Below are 23,233 nucleotides of genomic sequence, written 5' to 3'. Positions count from 1 at the left end.
TCTGTGATTATAATACGTAGCGAAAGCCCTTTATAATCTGATTAATTGATGCTTGATGATTGCTTATTATGATTTGCCCTGGAATATTGTTTATTAGTGAACCTATGCCCTAGGTTTCCCTTCATTGATTTATACCCTTTTTATTCCCCTCCTACTCTTACTTTTAGTATTTAATTACCTTTTTACAACAAATTGTTACTTGATAATTTAGATTGCACTTAGTTATTTAGGAGTAAATTGACTTGTTTCCCTGTGGTTCGACCCTTCTTCCCTATCTACATAGTTAGTGGATTTAGGTTTATTTTTTATTAGGTGAATACAACTTGAGCCTGTCAAAATTTGGCGCCGTTGCCGGGGAAACGGTTTTTATTTTTATTTTCTGATTTTTTTTTTTTTTGTAGTCTAGATTATCCCCTCTTGTCTCAGAGAACGTTAGTTCTTGGAGGAAATTCTCATATTTGTCTTGTAGTTCCTTGTTTATGCCCAGGTGTTCCAGATCATGTTACATTCCATTCGATCCTGAGATCGAGCGCTCGTTCCATAGGCAAAGGAACCTTTATAGACAAATTCTGGCGGGTTCTGAGGAAGACAACAATCGAAGAGACCCTCCATCTGATTCTAGTGACACAGAAATTCCTTCAGATACAGAATCAGAGATGACGGCTTAAAAGAAACTCAGTGACTACTCGCAGCCGAAGCTCACAGATTTCCCGCACCTTACTCCCACTCCGGCTCTAGATGGAGTTCAATTTGAGATCAAGCCCCAATTTATCACTATGATAGAGAGGAAGCAATTCAGTGGAGCTAAGGGTGAAGATCCTAATCTTCACATTGCCGATTTCTGCCAGTATTGTAACACCATTAGACAAGCCGGGGTCACGCAGGACCAAATCAGGGAGATTCTTTTTCCCTTTTCATTATGTGGCAAAGCTAAATTATGGTTTAATGGTTTGAATAGAACTGCACTTGGTATTACTGACTAGGAAACTCTTGCTTTGAATTTCTATAATAAATATTACCCTACAGAGAGAACAGTTGTACTAAGGAGTGCTATTCAGAACTTCGCTCAAGAGGCCGATGAAACTCTACCTGAGGCTTAATTGGGAGAGGTTCAAGGATCTACAGAGGGAATGCTCCCACCACAATCTAGCACAATGGCAATTGATCCAAGCTTTCTACAATGGACTTGGAAATTCATCTAGATCGATTCTAGATTCTGCAGCTAGTGGGAGATTCATGAATTTAAATGTGGACGATGCAGGACAGGTTATCGAAGATATGGCAATACACAATTCCCAATACGGGAATCCGAGAGGGTTTGCAAATAAAGGAAAACATAATGTCGATTCCGTATCCTTTTTGCAAGCTCAATTAACGTCTATTTGTCAAAAATTAGATAATCTTACTACTACTCCTAACTCTGTAGCTAATGTTTCTGCTGTTGCTAACAATGAAGCTTTTTGTGAAAATTTTGAAATTGTAGGGCATTGGGAGCAAGATTGTAGGAGTTCCATGGAACAAGTTAATGCCTTCCAAACCTATAGGCAAAATAACCCATATTCCAACTCTTTTAATCCTGGCTACCGGAACCATCTATATCTTTCATACCGGAGCACCAATGTACAAAATCCTCCACCTCCACAACAACCACAACAGCAACCCCCTCCACAACAGAAATATTACCATCCAAATTTTGGCCAGAAAAGCCAAGTACAACCCTTATCATCTTCTGACCCTGCCATGACAGAAATTAGAGCAATGCTTACTAATATGCAAAAGCATATGGAGAGTAGGGATGCGCAAATTGATTCTATTCTAGCCCACAATAAAATCATGGATAATCAAATTGCAAAACTTTCATCTACCCTACAATCCTGTCAGCAGGGAGCTCTACCATCACAACCTATCCATCCCACATATCATGCCAATGCAATCACTCTAAGGAGTGGTTCACATTATGATGGACCTCCTATACCGAAGGAAGATGGACCAATTCCTGATCCAGATTCCTCTATACCAAACGCTAATCCTGCTAACCCTGCAGGGCTACAAACAGATACTAACCTTTCTAATGTTTCTTTGCAGGGTAAATCTCAGGATAAGGGAGGAGATGTTCAGAGCCCGGTTATCAAACTACCGTTCCCTAATAGACAATTGAAGAGTAAGTTTGATAAACAATTTGGTAAGTTCTTAGAGGTAGTGAAAACCTGCAGGTAACAGTTCATTTCACTGATTTAATCGCTCAGGTTCCTGCATATGCTAAATTTATGAAAGACATTCTGACTAGGAAAAGGGCCTTTAATGAAGTAGAAAATGTAGCTTTTACATAGGAGTGTAGCGCCTTATTGCAAAATAAATCCCCTCCTAAATTAAAGGATCCTGGTAGTTTTTCTATCCCTTGTCATATAAGGAATGTTTTTATCGATAAAGCTTTGTGTGATTTGGGTGCCACTGTTAGTGTTATGCCATCGTCTGTCTGTGCTAAACTTAATATGGGAGAATTAAAAGTTACTAATATAACTTTGCAAATGGCAGATCGTTCTGTAAAATACCCCCTAGGTATTTTAGAGGATGTCCCTGTCAGTGTTAGTAAATTTTTTATTCCTGTTGATTTTGTTGTTTTAGACATGGCAGAGGATACACAAATATCCATTATATTAGGTAGGCCTTTCCTCCATATTTCAGGAGCCATTATTGATGTGAAAAATGGTAAACTAACCCTTTCTGTTGGTGATGATAATGTTACTTTTAATTTAGGGAAAGTTTTGAAAGGGCCTATGCTAGAGGAAAATTGTTGTTATATTGATGTAATTGATATAATGGACGATATTTGTGATGATAGCTTGCCACAGGTTCTTGCAAGGGATCCTCTGGAGGAAATTCTTTGTGGGAATTTATCTGCAGATAATGCAAGCGTCTGGGGTAATGAAGTACAAGATATTGAAAGAGCTCTTTCCCTAAAAGAGTTAGACCCCAAGGAAACAATAAAGGTAGTAAATTTAGTTCAGGAATCGAAACCTGCAGAGGTCAAGAAACCTGAACTAAAACCTCGCCCTTCTCATTTAAAATATATTTTTTTGGATGAACAGGAACTATACCCCATGATCATCAGTACTGCACTTAATGACCTAAAAACTTCCCAACTTCTAGGGGTCCTTCAAACCCATAAGAAAGCAATTGGGTACAGTATTGATGATCTCAAGGGTATTAGCCTTGATTTTTGTATGCACAGGATACATCTATTGGATAACTATAAGCCCTCCATTCAACCCCAAATAAGATTGAATCCTAACATGCAAGAAGTAGTCAAGAAAGAGGTTATGAAATTACTTGATGTAGGTATTAGCTATCCTATTTCTGACTCCAAGTGGGTAAGTCCTGTGCAGGTAGTGCCAAAAAAAGGTGGGATGCAATGACTATAATTGTAGACACCCGTTTGTGTCTCCCCAAAGCCAAACCCAGTGATGAGTACCTTTCACGTCGAATCATAATCGAATGAAACGAAAGTGTGTAAAGGTCTAGTGTTGCGGAAAGTTTTTATTTCTTTTCTCTTCTCCCTGTTTTTGAAAACTTTATTTTAAGAAAACAGCCAATCCAGTTTGGTTGGTCCATGATATGGGTCCAATAATAGTGTAGTTGGATGGGGCTTGCAAAGACCTTTCCAACGATATATTATAAGCCCAATTCCGATGAATATTGAGGAAGTTATGGTCAATTTACTAAACTAGGACCGGTTTGAGCTTTATGTGCGGCCCAATGATCTAGGGGAGGGCCTAATGTGATTTATCATTCCTAATGAAATTAGGAATGGTTTTAGTCTTCTAGATTCTTCTAGAAGGTTCTTTTCATTCCTAATTCAATTAGCATTGATAAGTTGACTTTGTTGACTTTTCAGAGTTTTAATCAAAATCAAATAGCATTTTCGAAGGAATTATATTATTTTATCCTCCAGTACGGTAAACTTATCGGATTTTCGAAAACGCGTTAAAATCAAGACTGGCGTCCAACCCCAGGCCTTGGCGCCTGGAACCAGGCTTGGCGCCAGGCGCTAGCCATTGGCGCCTGGCGCTAGCTACTGATGCCTGGCGCCAGCTAGCCAGGGTTGGCGCCAACCTTGTTTCCTGAGTGTTAGACTCTGTTTTGTTAAATTATCTTTTTTGGCTGATTTTCTCTATAAATATCGTATCAAAACTCCGTTTTCATTCACGAATTCTCATCAACAATTAGTTTTAATTAGCTTTCATCAACAATCATTAATTCTTTAGTATTCTTTCATTCATCTCTTTCTTACAAAATTCCGCATTCACAAGATCTAGAAACACCTAGCCATATTCGAAGTTGCCTTCGCCCTAGACGTGAAAGGTTTTAATTTCTGAGGGTTTGGTCCCAAATCTCTCTTTCAATTATTTAATTTAATTGTTTTGATTATTATTTTCCTTGAAGTTACTAACGTGTGTATTTTGTTATTAGAAGGAGGTACGAAGCATCAAAGTAAGTACTTTTATTGGATTTAATTGATATTATGATGTAGAAATCATGTTTATATTGTTATTATGATATTCCTAGTATCATGTCTAGGGTAATTTTGATATTAAATATGATTGCTATGATGTTTTTTATTCTCTTCTTAATGTTTATGATTGTTAGTATCATGTTAGGGTTAAAGATTTGATTTTTATTGCTTAGTGACATGCTAGGGTTTGTTATTAATCTTGTTAGTATCATGCCTAGGATCTTGCTATTTTTATTATGCTTTGATATTAACATGAACATGATTATGATTATAATTGTTATAATTTATGATGATTATGAATATTATGGATATTATTTTATTTATGATGATTATTTTATTATAATTATTATTCATGATATTGGTTCATTATTATGTTGCTTGATTTTATTTTTTATTGCTTGATCACGCCTTTATGCATGCTTAAAGGGAATTTTTGTACTTGCAATCGCGCTTAATAAGATAATTAATAATCTTGTTAGGGTTAATTGTGATTATAATTTCAAGTGATCGCCAATAATAGTTTGTGTGTGCATTATATTCAACCAACATAGATTAAACAGGTTTAGGGTTAAATTTATTGCTTGCATGTTAATCAGAAAGCGCACATGAATACGATCAGAATAAAGTAGAGGCCTATTTTTAGGGCAGGTTCAATCTCTTTTAGGTTGGATTTGTACCTTCATCCCCGAACCCTTATTTGGTTCATGACCTTATGGAGTTGACGATCTCTTAGATCGTTAAGGGGTGTAACCTTCACCTCGTGAACGGTTTACAAGTTCCTAAAAAACTTGTTGGCGACTCTTTTGCTCTATCTTCTTCCCTTTTGGACGCCACCGTACTTTAGTGTATGATCACAGTGGGGTTCAGGCTAGTGGGATTTTTAAGGCTTGAAATTATTCCCTACAGTTTTTGGCGACTCCACTGGGGAGGATTTCTATTTTAATTCCTGAATTTGTTTCGGCAATGATTTAGAATGAGTGGACGAGACTCGAAAAGTTCTAAGAATTTCATGTGCGTGATTTTGATTAACATTATTGTCATATGCATAAAAAAGGTTCTCATTGGAAAGACCATCCGTAATGAGTCAAAAACATAGGATTTTACACGTAGGAAATTTGAGAAATATCTTTCACAACTAAGACTAAAATAACACCGCGCGAAACTGGAAGATTTTATCGAGCACAGAAAGCTGCTGAGGCATGTGGGAAGTAGCGTCAGGGGCCAGAGCTTGGCGCCAGACTTTTTGCCGTAGCGCCAGACGCCAGCATTGGCGCCAGGCGCTACAGTTAAAATCTGGCGCCAGTCTCTGTTTGCTGGCGCCAATTTCCCCCAATACCGAGCCAGAAATATGCGTTCTAATTTCGACCGGTTTTTCGTATTGTTTGCTCGATCCTACTTCCTGATTGAATTTTTTCTCACTTTTCTGAAACCCATATGTGTTCTACATATGGACATAACCCTCTGGGAATTCATGCTCCATCTACCCAATTGAACACTCCGTGCAACAAAGGGTACATCCGAGATTGTTGAATTCACCAAACCATGGAAGCGAGTTTTTTCTAAAACTCGCGGTGTCCCATCCACTCGCGCCAACCCTTCACGGTTAGGCTTCCGCGCGGTGCATCCGGACAATTAACCATGGACCCTCTTTGACTAAACCATATCCCGAACTTTAGAGAACTAGAGCCATGGTTAGGTTGCGAACTCATTGCATCATATCGTGCCTACTTGACTAATTGTGCATTATTTGTTGTGCATATATATTCTATGTTTCTCTTAACAGTTTGTTGATTTTTGTTGAGAATAAATAAATTAATGACTTAAAGAACTTTGCCTAATTAATTAATTAATTAATTAATTTGAGTCAATAAAGTCTAATTTTTTTTAATCGGAATTGACCTAGTACGACTTTAGGCATACCCCAGTTGACTAATAATACCGAAAACAGTCCCAGACCGAAGCTCCACTATTGGCGCCAAAGTCTGAGCTGTAGCGCCACAATATGGTGTGTAGCGCCAGACGACAGCTAAATTGTCTGGCGCCAACCACCACATTGAGACGCCAGTCCTGTCGCTTGGCCGACAGTTCGGATTATTTGTCGAGTCATCACCTAAAGTCTAATTAATCAGTCTTCTGTTTAATTCGGTTAATTTTGCTGACAATAATGCTTAATTGAATCAATGATCGAGCTTAGGCACTAAGTCCCATGGTCTTACACAAGGGTCCAAGCATGTCACTTACACTCAACGCACACACCAATACACATACTTTGACCATGATTAAGAGAGTCTTGTGTGCGCGTTTTTTTCCGTCATTTTTTTTAGGGGGGTAAGTCGGATATTAATCCTCCAATATAAATAATAATACTTAATTCTCTAAAAATATGTACATCATTGTTGCCAAAATTGTTGCCAAAAATATGCACCCTTCTTTTTAAATAAACCATAAAGTCAAGTTGACTCGAGTCAAGTAATTAAAACGCAAAATGGTTTAATTTACAGCGCGTGGTCAAGAAAGGAAGGACGATTAATCAAAGATAACCTCTTCGTACAAGTCCAACTTTTCGACAAACCTATAGCCCGCAAAAGGAAAGTAAGGGTTATAATGGCAACTCAAGAAGAAGTCAATGATCTTAAGAACCAACTGGCTACTGTGACCGAGACACTGAAGCTTCTCGCACTTAGGATCGATGATCCCGTAAAACAACAACAAATGGACCTCATGCAAGAGAGCCTAAGCAAGTTGTCCAGCGACTACAAGTTTCAAGAACTCACACCCCAAGGGGTCTCGGTGGATAAAGATCTTCTTCCGCAGAAGTTCAACGCCAACGACATCCCAAAATTCAGAGCAATTGACAACCCTTACTTCCACTTAAGAGCATTTGAAACAATAATGAGTGTCAAGGGTATTGATAAGAAGGTTTTCCCTTCTCTTTTCTCACTATCTCTCGAGACCGTTTGCCAACAATGGTTCTTTTCTCTCGAGAAAGAAAAGACCTCTACCTGGGAATCTATAGCAAACGCTTTCGTTGATAGGTACAAATGCAACATTCAAGTCGAGACTGGCCATAGAGAACTTGAAATCCTCAAACAGAAAGAGAATGAAGGCTTCACTTCTTTCTTTAACAAGTGGAGAGAAACCTCAGCTAAAATGATCGAGGTACCAAGTGAAAAAGAGTTTGTGAGATTGTTTATCAAGAATATCCAAGAAAAATATTCCAAACATCTTAAATATCAAAATAACCTCCATACCTTTAAGGCTGTTTATGATATTGGGATCAATATTGAAGATGACTTGGCTAAGTCAAAAGCTGCCAACAATAACTCCAACAGTGGCTGGAAAGGAAAGAAGAACGACAATCCTTCTTCTTCCAAAACCGCCCACTCAAATAACGTTAGCACCTTTAATCTAGGAGAAGTCCTCGCCATGAACAACCAAGGACAAAGGAAACCATTTAGGAGGAACTTCACTCCTATTGGCATGAGTTATGACACCGCATTTGATCGATTAAATGCAAAAGGTCTTATAACTCCCATTGGACCATTTGGGGATCTACCAGTTGAGAAGAGGTCGGTTAACTGGAACCCCAACGCACATTGCAAGTATCACCAAGGTAGGGGCCATTCTACTGAAAGCTGTTGAAAGCTTAAGGAAGCTATCCAAGACCTAATCGACAATAACAAACTGTCGTTGCCCCCTGCCAGTAAGAAGCCAAGCATTGACAATGCACCTCTAGCTCATACTTTGGCTATCTCCGATGAAGAAAACGAGGTTGACCCCTCATCTCTCATTAAACCTGTCGAAGAAATCAATGTCATAGAAAAAGAAGAGGAGATCTTTTTTGATGTCAGAGATAACCTTCCAGAATCGACAAATAAGGAAGACATACAATTGCTCACATTGTCTATGAAGGAGGCATCGCAACTACTACGTGAAGCTCTCAAAGTTATGAACGAACTCCATAAGAAATATGATGAGGTTCCACTTCTGAAAGATAAACCTAAAAGAGAATTCACACCCATAGGAATGACCTACGATGCCACTTTTGATCGTCTCTATGATCAAGGACTAATCAAACCTATTGGTCCAACAGAGGATCCAACTCCAGAAAAGCGATCTCCAAGATGGGATCCCAAATCCTACTACAAGTACCATCAAGGAAACGGTCATACCACAAATGAATGTTATAGGTTTCAAAACCTCATTCAAGATCTTGTGGAAGCTAATAAGATCTCTTTACCTCTAGCTAGCAAGGGAACGACTTATGAGGCAAAGTATTTTCCTTTACAAGTCACCGAAAAACCCAAGAAGAGCAATAGAATTTACACTCCAATTGGGATCCCATACGCGCAAATGTTCTAAATGCTCTCCGAGAGTGGCGAGGTCAAACCTCTCGAACCGAGACCATTTGAGTCATTAAAAAGGACAGATAGATATTACTGTCAGTACCATCAATCAGGGGGGCACACCATAGAAAACTGTTTCAAATTCAAGGATTTGGTACAAAAAATGATTGATGAAAAGAAATTAGTCCAAGTTCAACAAGAAGAGGATATAACCGTTAATGGAGTGTGGGACAGTGATGAAGAAGATGTCTACCTAAAGGACATAGTAGGACCTTCACCTTCTGTATCATACACCACAGACGACATTTGGGCTGAAGAAGATTCATCAATAGACGTCCTCACAAGATCCGGGAGGATGCAACCTCCCGTTTCAACACAACCTATGCCTACCGTACAACAAGTTCCCATACCTATCATCAAAGACAACGAAATTGTTAAACAGTTTAAGAAGACAAAAGTTGAGATGAATGTGTGGAAGCTCCTGGCAACATCTCGAGAACATAGGTTGGCTGTAATGAATGCCTTGGATAAAATCGGGATAGATTCTGACACTACTCCTGAGGGACTAGCTAACTTCCTCACAAGTGACCTTCCTAGTCCGATTAATCTAATCACCTTCTCTGACAAAGATTTACCCCCGGAAGGTGACAAACACTACAAAGCATCAAACCTCATAGTAGTCTACAAAAGGATGAATGTTCCCATGACTCTTGTAGACAATGGATCAGCTATCAATGTCTGTCCACTTAGAACTGCGAGGATGCTCGGCATAAGGGACGAGGATTTAACTCCGTCCACACAAGGAATAAGAGCTTACGATAATACTCGCCGTCAAGCTCTTGGCAAAATAACCCTAAATGTGACGGCAGGAGCAATAGAACATGCCACTACTTTTCAAGTAGTAGACATCAAAGCCTCATTCAATTTGTTGTTGGGATGCCCTTGGCTTCATGATCTAAAAGTCGTCCCTTCATCTCTCCACCAACAAGTGAAAGCCATAGTTGGAGGAATTCCAATCACTATTGATGCTTCGCCGATGAGGATCAAATCCATAGAAAATCCAATCATCAATGTGGAGCACGACGAAGATGATGAAGACCTATGGGGCTTTAACGAAGAAGTCTCCTTAATCCAGGAGGATGAAAGGACATCTCTTTGCCATGACCCCCATTCCAACATGATTGTCAACACCATGCTGAAAAAACAAGGACACTTCCCTGGAATGACCCTAGGAAAGAAGAAGGGGATAGCAAAATCGTTGGAGTCACCTGGCCTCCCTAAGCTAGATACTTTCGGACTTGGTTTCGAACCGACTCGGAAAGATCTCAAGCGAGCCCAGTACAAGTTGAAAGCACGTAGGGACGCTCGCGTTCAAAAGAAAGCAATTCCCATGGATCAGTACCCTCTTGCGCTTAATGGTCAGTTCATAAAAGAAGGAGAGGATTATCCATGTCACGAATTTCCCGAGCCATTTGTTGTAAATGGCATACGACAACCAGGATTCAAGATTTTCTTGGATTGCTACTTCACTTATGAAATCCCAACTCCCGTCCATAAAGAGAAAGCACCTCCATGCTTTGACGTTAACGTCATGGGATTACTGTTTGGGTGAGAAAAGAATGAGCCATCTTATGAAGAAGATAACTCCTCGCTCATTCAAACAGTCCTACAAAGCGAAAACTTCGACCCCTCGAAGCTAATTACTCCAGCCGAAGGATCACTACAAGGGTGGCGCAAGACTATCAAAGTGACTACTCCAAGTGGAAGGAAGATATCAATCACGACAGGGCAAGGGCCGATGTTCGAAGAGTCGTCTGAGTCAGAGTCTGAGTCTGAGTCTTTCCCTTTAGATTCTTCTAAGTCTTTAACAATAACACCTCCCCTTCCTATTTCTTCTCCTAAGATAGTTAGTGATCCAGTCCCTGAGGACATATCACTCTTTGATGTAATGATCTCAGAGTATAATAATATTTCTCATTCTCCTTACCTCTTGTGTTCTTCCCTAACCCAAGATGACGAGCATTGCTTAGCTAACGATGAAAAAGACAAAGAAATTATTAAAGAAATGGAAACACTCGAAAAGAAAACACCAGTAATTGAAGAAACTGAAACAGTTGACATCTCGAATGATTCAACTCATAAAAGAGAAGTTAAATCGGACTAACATTGAATAAACAAGAAAGAACCGATTTAATTAACTTGCTTAAAGAATTTATCGATGTATTTGCTTGGTCATATGAAGATATATCAGGCATTAATAGAGAAATAGCTCAACACACTATACCACTAATCCCAGGAATGAAACCTGTAAAACAAAAGTTGCGTCGAATGAAACCCGACGTAGCACTTAAAATAAAAGAAGAAGTTCAAAAACAAATAACTGCAGGTTTCATCAAGGTATCCAAATACCCCGAATGGGTCGCCAACGTCGTCCCAGTTCCAAAGAAAGATCGAAGGGTAAGGATATGTGTCGACTATCGAGATCTAAATAAGGCAAGTCCAAAGGACGACTTCCCTTAGCCACACATTGATATTCTGGTAGACAACACGGCAAATCACGCGCTTCTCTCATTCATGGATGGATACGCAGGGTACAATCAGATTCTCATGGCAGAAGAAGACATGGAGAAAACGACCTTTATCACACCATGGGGCACTTACTGCTACACGGTAATGCCATTTGGGTTGAAAAACGCGGGTGCTACTTACCAACGTGCAGCAACTGCCTTAAGGAAATTTTTCGAAAGGCTAAGAAAATATAATATGAGGTTGAATCCATCAAAATGTGCTTTTGGAGTCACCTCGGGCAAGCTTTTGGGATACGTCATAAGCTCTAGAGGAATAGAGGTAGATCCAACCAAGATTAAAGCAATCATGTCGATGCCACCGCCCAAGACCGAGAAACAGATTCGAGGATTCATTGGCCGGTTGCAATACATAAGTAGGTTCATATCAAAACTGACAATGATATGTGAACCAATCTTCAAGAAGCTCAAGAAGAATGTACCAGTAATATGGGATGATGAGTGTCAAAAATCCTTTGACAAGATCAAAGCCTATCTCGCAAATCCTCCCGTATTAGCGCCAGCACTTCCCGGAATACCTCTTAGGTTATACTTGACGGTTACCAAAGAGACAATGGGAGCCATGCTAGCACAAGAGGTAGAAGGCAAAGAGAACGCAATCTATTACCTAAGTAAAAATATGCTCGAATACGAAACACGCTATACACCGCTCGAGAAATTGTGCCTCACTTTGGTATGGGCCACAACTAAGTTGAGACATTACATGTTGGTACATACCGTTTTCGTAGTCTCCCGACTGGATCCACTCAAGTATCCGTTCGAGAAATCAACACTTAATGGACGTATCTCAAGATGGATAGTCAATCTAGCCCAGTTTGATGTACGGTTCATGCCACAAAAAGCTATTAAAGGATCCGTGGTGTCAGACTTTCTGGCAGACTTTCCAATAGAAGACTCGACACCAATACAAGACAATGAATTTCCAGATGAAGATTTGATGGTTACCGAAGATGATACTTGGACCTTGTATTTCGATGGAGCCTCAAACCAAAAGGGATGTGGCGTCGGAGTGCTACTAGTATCACCTAAAGAAGAACACGTTCCAATCTCAATAAAGCTTGATTTCGACGTTACCAACAACGCTGCTGAATATGAAGCATGCGTGGTAGGCCTTGAAACAGCCCTGGCATTGGGAGTAAAGAAGTTAAGGATATTCGGAGACTTTTCTTTGATCATCAATCAGATATCTAAAAGGTGGAAAGTAAGAAGTGAAAGCCTAGCCCCTTACCAAACCTATCTGGAAACTCTTACCGATAAGTTAGAGAAGGTAGAATACACATATCTACCTAGAGAAGAAAACCAATTTGCTGATGCCTTGGCAAGATTAGCCTCGATGGTTAGGATTCCCACGGAAATCGAGCAAATGCCTCTAACTATCGAAAAAAGGCATAAACCAGCGTATATCCAGGCTATAGAAGACGACGACTTAGTCCAAGACAAAGAAGAAGAACAAGAAGAAGAACCATGGTACACAGACATACTCAACTATGTCACCAATGGAGAATACCCTCCTCATGCTGACAAAAGAGCAAAGCGAGCACTGAGACTTTTGGCTTCTCAATATGTACTCATAGACAACGAGCTACATAAAAGGGTACCTAAAGGTCGAGCTCTCCTATGTGTAGGAAAGGTGGATGCACAAAGAATAATGAGAATAGTTCATGAAGGAATATGTGGAACTCATATAAATGGCAAAATGTTAGTCCAGAAAATAATGCGAGAAGGATATTATTGGAATACAATGAATAGGGATTGCCATCAATATGTAAAAAGATGCCCTAAGTGTCAAATTTATGCCAATTTATAACATGTCCCTCCATCTTTGCTCTACACCTACACATCGCCATGGCCATTCTCTACATGGGGAATTGACATAATTGGCAAAATCACTCCCCCAGGGACAGGAGGCCACGAGTTTATTCTAGTAGCAATTGATTACTTTACAAAGTGGGTCGAAGCGCAATCATACGCTAAACTCACTGCAAAACATGTAGCACTCTTTATCGAGAGAAATATTATTTGTCGATATGGAGTCCCACATGAAATGATAAGTGACAATGGAACTCACTTTCAGGCCGAATGTGAAGAATTGCTACAAAAATATGGCATCCAACATCATCATTCGTCCCCTTATAGACCTCAAGCAAACGGAGCAGTCGAGGCAGCTAATAAGAATCTAAAGACTATCATCGAGAAAATGACAGAAAATTATAAGGATTGGCCTGACAAGCTCCACTTCGCATTGTGGGGTTATCGCACGTCAATCCGTACATCAACAGGAAATACGCCATTTTCCTTGGTATATGGAATGGATGCCGTACAACCTGTCGAACTAGAAATACCATCTCTACGCATTGCGCTAGAGAGTAAACTCGATGAAGTTGAATGGACTAGGGCAAGATATGAAGAATTGATTCTACTCGACGAAAACCGACTAGAAGCTCTACATCACACTCAGTGCTATCAAACTCGTATGGCTAGACATTTTAATAAGAAGGTCAAGACAAGAAATATCAAAGTAGGGGATTTGGCATTAAAAGCACTAAGGAAAAATGTTTTAGATCCAAGGGGAAAATTTAGACCTAACTGGTCTGGCCCCTACATTGTCAAAGCAATCCTGTCAGGTGGTGCAGCAAAACTAACTGATATGGATGGCAATGAATTCTCAAACATGATCAATCTTGACCAACTTAAGAAATACTAACCATAATTACTTTAGTAGGATACTCAAGAGAGCTACGTTCGGCCTGATTCCTTAGGAAAGGATACGTAGGCAACCCTTTACGGGTGCGGCCACTTTATTTTTCGACATCTCCGCATTCCAGAATCAATTAAAAAGTCAACAGAAAATCGGCAAATTATTGGCGTCGCAAAACAGAGCCTGGCGCCAGACATAAGTCATCAGCGCTAGCCGATGAGATTGGCGCCTGGCGCCAGACCTCAATAACTGGCGCCAAACCCCAATTACTGGCGCCAATTTGAAAATAAAACCTGGGCAAATTTCGGTGTTTTTCGGAAAATTTTCGACTTCCGTACTCGAAGAACTTCTGGAAAATTAATTTTTTTCGATTTTCATTGCTTTAATAAAATAAATTTAAAGTAACAATTTAATTGAAAGCTGAAATTTCATTAATAAAATAAAATTACATTATTGATGGAATTTAAATAAGGCTGAAATAAATTAACTTTAAATAAAAATAACAATCTAAGTCTAATAAATCTAAAGCTAAGCAATGCTTTTAATCTTTCTTTTCCTTTTTAGCTCTTTTCCAATTCTTTTCTGCTTCCTCCTCTTCATCCATTACTTTAGCTAGTAGGCATCCTTTAGAGGACCTACATTCAATTTTAGAATAGATTGTCTCCCCTTCAGCTAGCACTCCATGCTTCTTTTCCACCCAAGCCCTTTTGTCTGTGGTGTTAGCTTTCCTTTTTCCTTTGTCTCTAGTAGTATTCTTCTTCCTAGGCATTGTAGGTGTTTTGAATTCAATTCTTGCACCTAAGCGTTCTTTGGCAGGTGTCACCCTGTCACCTAGACGATTCTTCACATCGATTCTACCCTGATCAATCGAAGATTTCTTCAGCAACCATTTCTTTACGTCATTAGGTAAAGAAGGGGGAACCTTTTGGGTAATCACTTCCCATAAAGGTCTAGCGCTCCAGTAAGCGTCGAATCTATCTACTTCTTGAGATACAGGGTACTCATAGGGAGGACGAAGATCCCCGGAAGGAATATTTTGAAGTAAGCCGTATTGTCTCTTTACCCTGCAGGGATAATAATATGTTACGCGAGACAAGCTTGGAAGACGGCAGAAAGGTTGCTTGTTAACACCAATCATCACTACAAGAAATAGGTCATTTTGCGACGGAAACCTTGCAACGGACTACAATTCCGTCGCAAAAAGGGTTAATTTGCGAGGGAATAAATTCCGTCGCATCTTTGCGACGGAAACAAACTTTTGCGACGGAAATTCCGTCGCAAAGTTTGCGACGGAATTTATTCCCTCGCAAAAGTTTGTTTGCGACGGAAATAATCGTCGCAAAACAATATTAAAAAAAAAATAAAAAAAACATTTTGCGACGGATTCTGCGACGGAAATTCCGTCGCAAAAAGTTTTTAAATTTTTTTAAAAAAAACTGAAGTTTCGCTGAAGGAGAGAGAAAAAGAAAACGAAGAACAGAAAGAGGAAAGCGTAGAGAGAGATAGAGGAAAGCGTAGAGAGAGAAAGAAAATCCGGCCACTTCACCGCCGCTGTCGCCACCGGAACGACCGGAATCCGGCCACTCACACCTACTAACGCCCACCCCCTCCGTTCACTCCCACTCACGCGCACTCACGCCCACCCACGCCACCCCCTCCGTTCAAGCCCACTCACGCCCCTCCGTTCGCCGGCGGTGTGCAGCCACCACACCACCCTCCTTCCGGCAGCCGGATTTCCGCCACAACACCCTCAAATCCCGGTGAGTATTCCACTATCCCCCTTTGTTTTTGTTTTCAATTTAATTTTAATGTAAACCCTAACTTTTTCTAATTATGTTTTTTAATTTAATTTGTAACTAAATTTTATTATTTAATTACTTGTGTTTAGTGTAGTGTAGTTTAATTTATATTGCAATGTTAGAATTAGTTTAATTTTTAAGATATATTGCAATGTTAGAATTAGTTTAATGTATGTTAGTTTAGTTTAAAATATATGTTAGATTAGTTTATAATGTATGTTATTTTAGTTTAAAATATATGTTAGTTAGTTTATAATGTATGTTAGTTTATAATGGATGGATTGTGGCAGGGGTATGAACGTGCATGAACAATACAAGATTGTCGAAGTGAACCATACTAAGAAATACCCCAAATATGATCCATTTGTGTTATCTTACCAAGCCACTCAAGTTTACTATTCGTCATACCCGAGCCTTAGACGGGACCGAGTGCAATGGTGGGCTGTGTTTAAAACACATGCTAGGTCGGATGTTAATGCCCCAGTGGATGACCAGGTGTTGCAGGCAATAGCAGCTCAGGAACATTCAACACTTTGTCCACCAGATGATATCTTAGGTTATGACGACGGTGATGAATCTGATGGCTCTGACTCCGAAGACGTTGTACTGATGTCTGATGAATCAGATGGTGAGGAAGATGAATCAAGTGTTGGTTCCAGTGACAGTGATGAGGATAGTTTGGGCGATGTCATATTAGACGATAGTAGTGATGAGTACAGCAGTAAATCTAGTAGTAACAAGAATATTGATGACAGTAGTGATGAGAGTCTTGATTAGGCTAACAATGATTCTGTCATTGTATTCAATTTGTTGTATTAACCTTGTCATGGTTGGTGTCATTGTAAGATCGAACACTCTAGACAATGAAACTTAATTTTTGCTTTTGGATGCGTATCTTGGTTTAACTGTGATTTAATTTGATGTTATATTCAATTTGATGTTATATTTGTTGTTAATTGAAAAACCTATCATGTGAAATGAATATGATGCAGGTATCAATGGGTAAACGGGGTGATCCGAAGAAGAAATCAAGCAAGAGCAGAGAGTTTCCTTCTTATCACTTGCAGGTTCCTGTTCCGGTTACCATCACCGAGGATGCCACCAGGTTGGGTGACACTCAGGTACCCACCCCTCATTCAGAGGCGGAGCCGAGTACCGTGCACCGTTCGAGTATGGATACGGATGACACTCAGCTTGAGCAACCTAGCTCAACCGGGTCTAACATGCCGGTGTTGGAACCTTCTATGCTCTGGTAAGATGTTAAATGAAAAGGGCAAATTCTGATTTGTTATTCATATAATGCTAATACAAATACCCTTGTTTCATAGGTTTGATAATGACGCTGTAAAGGGGAATGTCACTGATGTAATTCAAGGCTACTACAAAGCTCCTTGGAAGAACTACAGCGAGGTTGAAGGTCCCACCAAGGAACATTGGTTCACCTTGTTCAAGGTATAAGTTTAACTTATAAATAATAGGTGTCATAAATTTAACCAAATGAATATGTAACTAATAGAGTTTTTTGTATATTCAGCAACATTACAGTTGGGCACCTGCTTTGGAGGGGCAAGTGCGTAGGGCGTTTGATACTTATGCTGCAACTCGGTTGCGACAAATGTTCTACAACGTCACTAAAAGGATGGGAGGGAGAAAGCCAGACTGGATCTCAAAAGACATCCACAAGATGATGATGGATATTCCCCAAGTGGATGACGTTTACAAGAAGAGGTCAGCACAGAACAGATTGAACCGACGATCTGGCTCTATGGATAATGAAATAGAACCGACCCATTTTCAAGGTTCCATCTCTGCGGTACAACATGCAAAAAAGCTGGTAAGTTGTTGTATAAAAAATTGAATGTACGTATTTATATGTGCTTAATTACATTTGTATCTAATAATACTGTTCACTTGTTCACATTGCAAGGCGGCAAAGAATCAAGGGAAGCTTCCATCAGCACCTGATCTCTTCTTGCATACACACTTCAAGGAGGTGCCCGGGAAAGGGAAGGTTCCTGCGAACAAAAGAGCGAAGGAAATTGCGGTAATAACTAGTTTTCGCCCATTTTCAAGCCACTTGTTTCCTATATTGCCACTTATGAACTATTTCAAGCCTCGAACTCAAGTAACTATGTTAGGTAGGTGTATTATGGTCAAAATAAGCTCATTTGATAACAAATGTGAGAAATAGGCAAGTTAGAACCAAAAACGCCCCATTTTCGCCCATTTTTTCTAGTTTTAGGACCTAGTGAACCTATATTGCCACTTATAAACAATTTCAAGCCTCAAACTCAAGTAACTATGTTAGTTAGGTGTATTAAGGTCAAAAATAGGTTCATTAGATAACAAATGTGAGAAATAGGCAAGTTAGAACCAAAAACGCCCCATTTTCACCCAATTTTCCTAGTTTTAGGACCTAGTGAACCTATATTGCCACTTATGAACTATTTCAAGCCTCGAACTCAAGTAACTATGTTATTTAGGTGTATTATGGTCAAAAATAAGCTCATTTGATAACAAATGTGAGAAATAGGCAAGTTAGAACCAAAAACGCCCCATTTTCGCCCATTTTTTCTAGTTTTAGGACCTAGTGAACCTATATTGCCACTTATAAACAATTTCAAGCCTCAAACTCAAGTAACTATGTTAGTTAGGTGTATTAAGGTCAAAAATAGGTTCATTAGATAACAAATGTGAGAAATAGACAAGTTAGAACCAAAAACGCCCCATTTTCACCCAATTTTCCTAGTTTTAGGACCTAGTGAACCTATATTGCCACTTATGAACTATATCAAGCCTCAAACTATTGGTTCTCATTCTTTATTTTTATTTCTGCATTGTATATCCTTTGTTTGTTACAGGAGGCGTACCAACACAGACAGGAGGAATCAAGAACCCAGGGTTCCCAACTGTCTGAAAATGAAATTTTCTTTGAGGCGGCTGGTGGTCGTAATAAGAAGGGTCGTGTTAGAGGTCTTGGTGTTGGTGCTGACTTGTACTACGGCACATCTAGGGGACGAGGATCGGGTTCTTCCAGCCAATACGTACCGTCGGTCATAACTCAAATGCAGGAAAACTTCCACAAGGAGTTGAATGAGAGGGTGGAAGCAATTGAGAGCCAGATCGATAGCCGTGTGGCGGAACAGCTCGATGCTCGAGTGGAGGCTCGAGTGGCAGAACGGATGGCTGAAATCGAGAGGAAGAACAAGGAGTTCTTAGAGGAGTTAGCCAGTAGATTTACAGGATTGACCACTCCTTTCACTTGTTCTACGATTCAGCCTCAGATTCGAGACCCCAGGAACGACCCGGGTGGTGGTGGTGGTGGTGGTGCAGGCCAAGGACAGCCAGCTTGTGTTTAGTTAGGTGTCATTTTTCGATTTTTGTATATGGATGACATTGTAGTTTAAAAAATTATATCATGTACCGTACTTGGTAGTTACGGCTACGTGTTGTATATATTTGAATTATGTTAGGGCGTGGACTTTTTGACTGAAATTATTTTAAATGCACGTATTTTATTAAACAGGATTGCATGAATACAGGTTCCAGGAAAACAAAACAAAATACAAAAAAATTAAACAGGATTGCAGGAATACAGGTTCCAGGAAAAAAAAACAAAATACAAAAAAAAAAAAAAATTAAAATTACAATAACTTTGCGACGGAATGTAATTCCGTCGCAAAATGGAGTATTTTGCGACGGATTATTTTCCGTCGCACACATGCGACGGAAAATAATCCGTCGCAAAAAACTTCATTTTGCGACGGAATTACATTCCGTCGCAAAATTTGTGACGGACTATTCCGTCGCAAAAGAATCCATTTTGCGACGGAAATACATTCCGTCGCAAAATTTGTGACGGAATATTCCGTCGCAAAATGATTCCTCTTGCTACGGAATTTTCGTCGCAAATGTTGTTTTCAGCTACAACTACCTTTCCGTCGCAAAATCCGTCGCAATTCGTTTTGCGACGGATATTCCGTCACAAAAGGACTGTTTGCTACGAAAGTTCGAGCGACGCCATGCCTGTGACGGAAATCCGTCGCAAAGTCACTTTGCGACGGAATTTTGCCAGTTTGCGACGAATTATTTCCGTCGCAAAACGGCCCTTTTCTTGTTGTGCATCCTTTCTATTTTCCACCATGGGATGACCCACTTGATAGCAAAATCACGTGATTCAAATACTTTTCTCCACCCATGGCGCCCAATCTTAGGGATGCGCTTCTTTCTTCTCACGAAGCAATTGGGAGTATATTTTTCAATGTCATCTGGAGGGCTAATTAATCCTAGCCTCTCCATTAGCCACATCTGTAAAAAATTTGCAATGCAAACAAAATTATTATTACAATACAAAAATATATTTTTTTGATTTCTGTAATTAAAAATATTATTTTTCTACCTGTAGTAAAATTGGAGAACCGCGAAAAGGCGCTTTTGGGTCCCTTTTCAATTCATCGAGACTAATCATGGTCTCTCCAACTATTAATGGCATTGGATTCCTCCCTGATTCAATTTGTTCTAGTACAGTGGTGATAATTGATTGACCCTCATTATTTTTACCACTACTAAGAAAAAATTGATTGAGCATGCAAAATAAAAACGCCCTTCTTCTATATATATGAAAGGATTCAGAAAGAGGTTTATCAAAATAATAGCGTGCGAATTCTTTCAAGTTCACTATATTTCCATCTACTATTTTTGATAAATCCCTTTCCTTTAAATTAAAGAAGCGTTCGAAATCCTTATAGTAATATGCATCTACTCTAGGGATTGCTACCAGGTCTATTGCAGGGAAGCCTAAGATAGCACCAAATTCCTCTGGCAAAGGGCTAATCTCATCATACCCTATTCTGAAACAACGCGTATCAATATTCCAAAATTCTAAAGCAGCATGTATGAAGTCTAGGTCTAGATCTACTCCTTTGATGCCATAAATTCCCCCCAAGTGAAATAAATCTAATTATTTTCTGTCTCTAGCATTAAGAGATCGACACCATTCATGAGTGTATTGGGTGAAGGTTTTAGTGGCTAAAGACATGATTATTATTATTATTTTATTTTTTATTTTTTCTAAAGAAGAGAATAATTTTATTCGCTGGAATTATGAGAAGAATCGGCTGAGGGAGAGGGTCGGATAATATCCTCCATCAATAATAAAAATGACGGAATTTTTGCGCAAAAAATTGTTATCACACTTCTTTTGCACACACTAACATACACTAACATAATAATAAGCAATCAAATAAATTTACGATAACATAAAAATACAAAATGTGTCTAAATAATGAGTCAAAGGCAAAGTTCTATAAAAAGTCAAAATAAAATATATATACAGAAACAGACTACGGCGCCGGAGGACGTAGGCCCATCATGCCATAAAACTGCGTCGTACGAGGAGTCACCTCTCCACCAGCTCCAGCTTCAGCACCAGCTCCAGCCTCCGTAGGAGGAGGAAGACTCAAGATAGGACCGCTCCAGCCAGGATCAACCTGAGGCTGAGACCGCGGAGGCTGCTGCGATGACGAGCCGACCTCGTACATCCCACCACCTCTGAAAGCCGAGGTAGCCTCTCCTACCGGTGCAGCAGGAGCACCCTCAGAAGAAGATTCCGAGCCCTCAGCAACGTCGGCTCGAGCAGCCTCGGAACGACCGCCTCTACCCACTGACGAAGTACGACGACGTCTCGAGCTAGACCTCGCCGCATCTCTCCGCCCCTCAGGTCTCGTACGGGTGTGAGAAGCAATAGGTTGGCCCTGCAAAAAGAATTAAATCAGAAACAAGATAAAATTGAAGCCATAATGCAGAAATAATGAGTGAAGAAAGGTTACCTCTCGGACAACGTCATCCCGACGACAGGTGGCCGCGTTCCTCATCCGGACGAGCTGGCTCCGAAAGGCATCTATGCATCGTTCCATAACCGAAACCACCTCGCGTGAAAACTGTCAGAAAAATAAGTCAGTGCAAATACATGATAAACAAACACAAAAAAGTTCTGAATTTAAACTAGGCTTACACTAGTCTGGTGGCGAGGAATCGACCGCTCCACGAAGCGCTCGCCCTCGGGAGCCGGAGAAATCATCTCCTCGATCGGCCCGTATATCCCCTGGTAGTGAATGGACATACGGGGCGGCACAAACTCAGCGGGACCATCCTGATAAAAAAATTAAAGTATTACTTGGGGGCTACTTAGCGAAAAATAAAAAGCTAAGAATCTTACCCTCACATCCTCAGCCGGTACAGGGGCTGGAGCTAATAAAGGTAGTAGCTCCTCAGCGTAACACCGCCCGAGGATCACATGGGACCGCCAGAGGGAACCAGCTCCCTCAGCCATGCTCGATAACCGTGCCTCATCGAACATGTGACATGGCGGGGGAGCAGGAACAACGAAGACATCAGAAGAGTGCTGTCTAGCGACCCTCTCTCCTAAGTACGCGACCGCTCCATAGGTCCCCAGAAAATAGCGACGCTCAGCAGAGTATTGTGCGGCTAATCCAGGGACTGTCCAACCGCCCCACGGTCGGTATACCACCTCAGGTCCCTATAAAAAGCATCAATCAGGCAAGAATATATTTAAAACACTGCGGAAGAGCAAGATAAACATTAAAAGTCATACCAAGATGATCCAGCTCCGGACACGTGCAGTAGACATGTCCACCTGTTGGCCGCCCCAAGAGGCGCTCACCGGAAATCCCCTCGGCGATGGTCTCGCCGGCGCAACAGAAGGAAAGTGCTCGTAGAACCAGATCTATAAAGAGTTAGAAGTGTGAATAAATGCTAACTAATATGTAGGGCTAAACTTTATAGGGAATAATGTTTACCTCTACGACCTTCCAAAAAGCAGATAAAGCAACGTTCGTCCTAAAGGACCGATGACGACACGAGTCCCTCAGCGCACGAACGAAATCAGCATAGGCCAAGCTGGCCCAATCATAAGTCCCGATCCGCTGGAGATCACGGATAGAAGGGAGGTAGTAAAGCAATGCCCTACTACCCTTGTCAGGGGAGAAGGTCCCTGACAACAACATCAGCACAAAGATGCGCACCCGGTGCTCTCGGGTGGTCGCATCGTCATCAAGAGCCGCTGCCAGCGTCGAGCGGCGAATCCCTCTAGCACTAAACTGAGTCGTCTCGACCTCAGCTCGGGCCCGAATAGCAATCGGCCCCAACAACTCCTCGACCTCCGAAGAAAAGACGTCGATCCCACCGTCGAACGACAGTGGCACAGAAGTGAACTTCAGTCCTGTGATGAGACTGAAGTCTGAGGGGGTGACCATCATCTCGCCCCAAGGAAA

At 40.5% G+C, this 23,233-nt stretch overlaps 1 protein-coding gene across 1 annotated transcript; it reads left to right on the top strand.

Moving 5' to 3' along the window:
* Nucleotides 1-15,677: 15,677 nt before the first annotated feature.
* Nucleotides 15,678-19,445, top strand: LOC145587496 (uncharacterized). Its single transcript, XM_081644236.1, has 6 exons — nt 15,678-15,902; nt 16,934-17,193; nt 17,270-17,393; nt 17,476-17,775; nt 17,869-17,985; nt 18,803-19,445. Exons 2-6 carry the CDS (start codon nt 16,940-16,942, stop codon nt 19,298-19,300), a joined length of 1,293 nt encoding a protein of 430 aa, XP_081500362.1. The 5' UTR covers nt 15,678-15,902; nt 16,934-16,939; the 3' UTR covers nt 19,301-19,445.
* Nucleotides 19,446-23,233: the final 3,788 nt, after the last annotated feature.

This window comes from Chenopodium album, chromosome 2, assembly GCF_948465745.1.
Source record: "Chenopodium album chromosome 2, dcCheAlbu1.1, whole genome shotgun sequence".
Lineage (NCBI taxonomy): Eukaryota > Viridiplantae > Streptophyta > Magnoliopsida > Caryophyllales > Amaranthaceae > Chenopodium > Chenopodium album.
This window is presented reverse-complemented; position numbering and strand designations above follow the sequence as displayed.

Excerpts from the sequence above, each read along its gene's own strand:
- LOC145587496 (XM_081644236.1), top strand. The coding sequence starts at position 16,940 with ATGGGTAAACGGGGTGATCCGAAGAAGAAATCAAGCAAGAGCAGAGAG. Across the intron at positions 17,776-17,868 it reads TACAACATGCAAAAAAGCTG|GCGGCAAAGAATCAAGGGAA; the intron begins GTAAGTTGTTGT and ends TCACATTGCAAG. Across the intron at positions 17,986-18,802 it reads AAAGAGCGAAGGAAATTGCG|GAGGCGTACCAACACAGACA; the intron begins GTAATAACTAGT and ends TGTTTGTTACAG.